The following is a 5,591-nucleotide window of genomic DNA, read 5'->3' as shown; positions in this document are numbered from 1 at the left end:
AAAACTGACTTTCTGAGCATGCCTATAAACGGGACTGCTGCATGAACCGCTACGAACCAAGACGGCGAGAATTTTATAGTGTGTTCCCGCCATACACCCAAGGGGACATTAACCGCCATGCCTAGCACTCCAATTGCAAGTATCTTTGCGGGCAGGGGTTGCGGTCTGAGATTCTTGGCAAAGGCGGTTCGGGCTATTGCCGCCCGGGCCGCCACGATTGCTGGTGGGCACTGGTACTTGATGCCTGATGGCGGTTTGAATGCATTGGCTACTAGCGGGAGAACGCTGCTCACCGCCCTGTATGACTTGGCAATCGGGCAGTTCCCGCTTTGTAGCCACTCCTCACCCATTGCCTCGTGTTTCGGGTCTCCTTTCTGTAAAATCAATTTTTTGAAGTAAAAACAAAGATCCACATTCGGGAAGTTTTGTAGAATCGTGGGTTTTGATAGTGATCGCGTGATATAAAATAATGAATATCAAATAATCAACAACTACTTGGGATGTAAACGAGCCAAGCCGCTCATTAGCTATTTGAGATCGACTAGTTAAAAGCTCGAACCGAACCAAGTTTAAACGAGCTCAAGCCAAAAATAAGCTAGTTTATATAACGAGCCCAAGCCTGAGCTTCACTTATCAAGCTCGGGAAGGCTCGTGAGTCTAAAGGAGCCTATTATTTAGATCATTTTTAAGTAATAATAAAATAATTAATATATAATAAACAAACCGCGCCGAGCCAAGCTTGAGCAAAAACATAGCCTCGTTTAATTAGCGACAACAAGCCTGAGCTTCACTTATCGAGCTCAAGTAGGCTCACGAGTCGCGAGCCTATTATTTATATAACTTTTATTTAATATATTAAAAATATATTTACATAATAGTTAATATTATTATTATATATATAATTATGAAAAAATTAACTAAATAATATACACTATTGTATAAATAAACGATATTGCTAAATATATACAAAATATTTATAATTTAGCCGAGCTCAAATTTGGAAAACTACTCCTAGCCGAACTCAAGCTTTAGACACAGAGCTCAAAACGAGCCAGGCTTGGCTCGGCTCGGTTACACCCCTAGCAAATTACAGAGTTCTATCATAATCCTATCATACCTGAGAAGAGTTATTCTTGGAAGATTTGTTCTTCTTATGTTGATTCTTAAACATGTCATTAAACGCATCAAACCCAAACGACCCACCAAAACCCGAAAGACTAATGGTAGCCGCCTTTGCCGCTAACGGGTTAAACTGCTGCGACACTTGTTCGGTCTTCACTTTCTGAGAAAATTGCAATCTCCCCTCAGAAAGTGGGACCACACCATTTTGCCCATGAAAAAGCCTAAATGCCATATCAAAATTGGGCCCGTCCTCGAATATAGGACCTTTGGTTCCACGAGCCTGAAAAGAACAATGATGAAGTTGAGCCTGTGACACTCCAACCCGACCCGTTTTCCCAACCCGCACGTTTGGACCCGTACCAAAAGTGGAATTAATAAGCAGTGTAGGGAACTTACAGGCATTGGGAAAGCCATGGATGAAGAAAATGAAAAGTTAGTCGGTTCATTAATGTTGCGCAAAAATGGGCATCGAACGATATCGTGTTGTGACGGTGATGATTCGTCAGCCATGTTCCTACAGAAAAAATTCATTTTGTCACAGCAGGATGGCCTGCACATATAAGAAAAATGTAAATTAGTGTGTCAAATATAATTACAAAAGTTGGGTTACTTCAATTGTAATCTAAGTATCTAACTTTTTGAATATATGATTTATGTGCTTTTATGTATTAGATATAAACACATGTTCACACAAATTGCATCTATTTTATATGATAACAGAAAATCTACAGATTAATCTAAACAGCTCTTAGTTGAGAAAAAACAAGCAGACCGTCTTACAAACAATAAAAAACAAATCTTCTAAATCTAGCAACAGGAAGTCATTAAATCATAACAACACTCCATGTCCTCTAATCCATACTGTAACTTAATATAAAACTGAAAGTCAACATTTACAGGTTATCAATTATTGCAAGAGTAAAAAGCCTTTTTCCTAAATCAAAAATCAAAATCACGAACTTCGGCCTTATATATCATATAATCAATCTAGTTTCAATTTCATCAAACTTGGTGAACAGTTACAAAGTCGAATCTAAAATTCAAGGTTAACACCGCTAGTTCAAATTCACATGCACAAAATCCAAGTTCAATTCTATCACATATCTTGCAAAAACTTAACAAAAAGATGTAATAATAATCTACAAATCAAAAGTCAAAACACCATCTAATCAACCTTATTCTCAATTTCATCAATACTCATAACAATCTCATCCAAAAGTCAAAGTCAACGACTCAACGTCATCAAGTTCCAAATTCACGCACACAATAAAAGATAAAATTCCTTCATGAATTATGAAAAAAAAACCTAAAAATTGTCTTTTGCTGAATCAAGTCATCATGAACTTTACCATCAAATCCTCATCCAACACGATTTTAGCCATAAATTCAACCAAAATCGCCTATTCACGCAAAATTGCATGTTGATATGAACATTAATCGTCGAATAGCATCATATATATAAACTTTCACTAAATCAAGCATCAAACTCAGCAAACATGCATGTCAACATGAACAATAATTGCCGAATATCATTGTATATATATATAATCAACTTCAGCAACAAAACCTCATCTAATCAATCCAAATCTCACCTTCATCAAAACTCATCAACAATCTCATCTAAAAGTCAAAGTCAACGCCATCTAAATCACAAATTTACACAAAAAAACATGTAATCCCTTCACAAATTATATAAAAAAACCTAAATATCTGAGCTTAACTAAATCAACTCTTCATATAACCATAGCATCCAACACAACCTATCCTTAAATTCAATCAAAATCACCAATTCACACAAACATGCACTCGAAATGAACATTAATCGTCAAATATCATCGCACGTATGCACTTTCACCAACTCAAGCATCAAATTCAGCAACAAAACCTCATCTAATCAATCCAGATCTCAACTACATCAAAACTCATCATCTAAAGTCAAAGTCAACGCCATCAAAATCACAAATTCACACAAAATAGATATAATTCCTTCACAAATTCTAAAATAAAACTAAAAATATGAGCTTAACTAAATCAACTCTTCATAAACCATAGCATCCGACACAACCCATCCCTAAATTCAATCAAAATCACCAATTCACACAAAACCCATCTCGAAAAACAACATTAATCATCAAATATCACCATACACAACACCAATTTCACCAAAAAAAAACCATATCTACCGAACCCAGCTCCTAAATTCACCAAACAAAAAAACCCACCAAATTAATCACGTAAACAGATCGAATCGTACCTTACAACACGTGGGTACGAAGAATTTGAGATCTAATTGATGATAACAGAGAATTGAATTGAAGAGTAGGTGGAACGAAACAACAAAACAAAGGGGGGAATATGCTTTCCACACTCCTAAAGACGGAATGATTAATGAGAAATGAGTGAAACGACGTCGTGTTGGGCACAAGCCTTGTTTGACAATTGTGGCTTTGTCCGGTTTAATTGGTGAGTAGTTGGTGGCTGCCACAATTCATGTCAAGTATTTGTGGATATAAAAAATTTGTCTAGAAGAAATTATTTGAAAAAGGTTAATATAGAATTATAGATAAGATTAACTACTTCGATAATATTTTTTTAACTACATTTGGAACTAACTATAATACTCGAATGAGTCTTTTTAATACAAGATGTTAACCATTAGGTTTTTAAGGTTTGGAATCTTTGATTCATGTTTCAAATTTGAGGCCTTAAGTGTATCATTCGACCCCTCGCACCACTAACATTGTTCGTTTTTTCTACGAATAACTCACGGATTTGTTTTTGTCTGCTCTTGTAGAGACTTACAAAGAGATCACCCATCCTGCCATTACTTCTATATGAGCACGCTTAACTGTAAATCTCTACTCTCGTCCACTAGCATTAAGCCCAAAACTCGTTTGTGATTTAAGAGATTGAGTATTTACTTATGAATCAATAATCTTTCATATACACGATAATGTGAGATTCGCCTAGGATGTTACATTAAGGCATGCCTTAATATTCACTTCTGTGTTATTGGACTAAAAAATCACTGGCTAACTACTAGAATAATTAATAGTGGTTGGTTATTATTTATGGTTATAAAACTTTTTTATTAAAATTTAAGTTATTTACAACACCCTAAAATTAAAACATAATGTTTTATTGCAATTTAATAACACAACGAATTAAAACAATAAAATATTGGGAGTAATATTTTTGTTATATGATGTATTGTTATTGTCGTGTCGGCAATAAATTGCATAAATAGTTAAGGGTTACGAGACATAATGGTCGTGTATCATTCTTTATTTCAGATAATAAAAAACCATAATGTGAATACATACATCCGTTCAAGAGAACATAAGTTAAGTTAAACTAATGATGTATTTCAAATTTCAACTCAAAAGTACAGTTTTTGTCTTATGTACTCTTTTCGAGTAGATATGTCTATTTTAATTACAAAGGGCTATGTTATAACAGGAAGTATAGTTTTTGTAGGAAAAATAGAAAGTAATCTTGTTCATTGATTTTTTAAACATGGAGGTTGAGATTAGTTTAGGTGGAAATCATGTGTGAAAATAAGGGGAAGGGTATAAAAGGAATAACACATTTGTTAACTTTCTTTCTCCACATGTAAGGCACATGCTAAATTCCCCCATCATTTTAAAACGTTCATAACTTTTTTTTACAACATTTTTATTGAAAAACAAATTCACCATAATAACGAGTGTCTTTTATCTTTTATATGAGTACCATGTCTTATAAAAATTAAAAAAAATTAGTGGGTTTTTTACGTATTGTGTTTTACCAAAATTGTGTTTTACAAATTTGTGTTATACAATTGTATTTATCATTGTGTTTTCTTTATCATAGTGTTTTTTTCCATTGTATTTTTTACATTGTGCAACACAATTGTGTTTTTATCATTGTGTTTTTTTTTCATAGTGTTTTTTTCCATTGTATTTTTTATATTGTGTTTTTTAAATTGTGTTTTTCATAGTGTTTTCCATTGTGTTTTTTTCGGCGCTCGTTTTCCGATGACTTTTTTCCGACAACTTTTCGGTGAATTTTTTGGTGATTTTTCCGGCGAAATTTCTCGGGAATTGTTTTCCTGTGACTTTCCGACGACTTTTCCGGTGAAATTTTCCGGCAAAATTTCCATAGACTTTTCCGGCGAGGTAGTGGCGGTGGGTGACGGTTGTGGTGGCGGTGGGCGGTGGAGTGGTGGTGGTTGTAGGAGATGAGTGAAGATGTAAGTGGGTTTTTGAAATTAATTTAAGTGGGTTTTGATGTTAAAGTGTTAAGACTAGAATACTCTCCTTCCTAGCCTTCTTAGAAAAATCAAACTTCTTATTTGAACCTAATCCACTAAGCTAATTCATAAATGTGTATCATGTATAAAATTGTACTATAGAAAGATAGAGTGGTCTTCATTATGCATCACTTATACATGGTGCTGATCCAAACATGTTAGAGGTGTTTAACAATGT

The 5,591-nt window shown here is 34.4% G+C and overlaps 1 protein-coding gene across 1 annotated transcript; it reads right to left on the bottom strand.

The window, feature by feature from the left end:
• Positions 1–5: 5 nt before the first annotated feature.
• On the bottom strand, positions 6–3,589 carry LOC143608039 (uncharacterized; the record flags this gene model as incomplete). Its single annotated transcript, XM_077083247.1, has 4 exons — positions 3,377–3,589; positions 1,519–1,672; positions 1,118–1,402; positions 6–374 (listed from the first exon to the last, which is right to left on the bottom strand). Coding segments are annotated over exons 2-4 (789 nt in total), but the record flags the coding sequence as incomplete, so codon positions are not given.
• Positions 3,590–5,591: the final 2,002 nt, after the last annotated feature.

This window comes from Bidens hawaiensis, unplaced genomic scaffold (genome assembly GCF_021521415.1).
Source record: "Bidens hawaiensis isolate Kalapana, Puna unplaced genomic scaffold, B.hawaiensis_p1.1 tig00094817_1, whole genome shotgun sequence".
Taxonomy (NCBI): domain Eukaryota; kingdom Viridiplantae; phylum Streptophyta; class Magnoliopsida; order Asterales; family Asteraceae; genus Bidens; species Bidens hawaiensis.
This window is presented reverse-complemented; position numbering and strand designations above follow the sequence as displayed.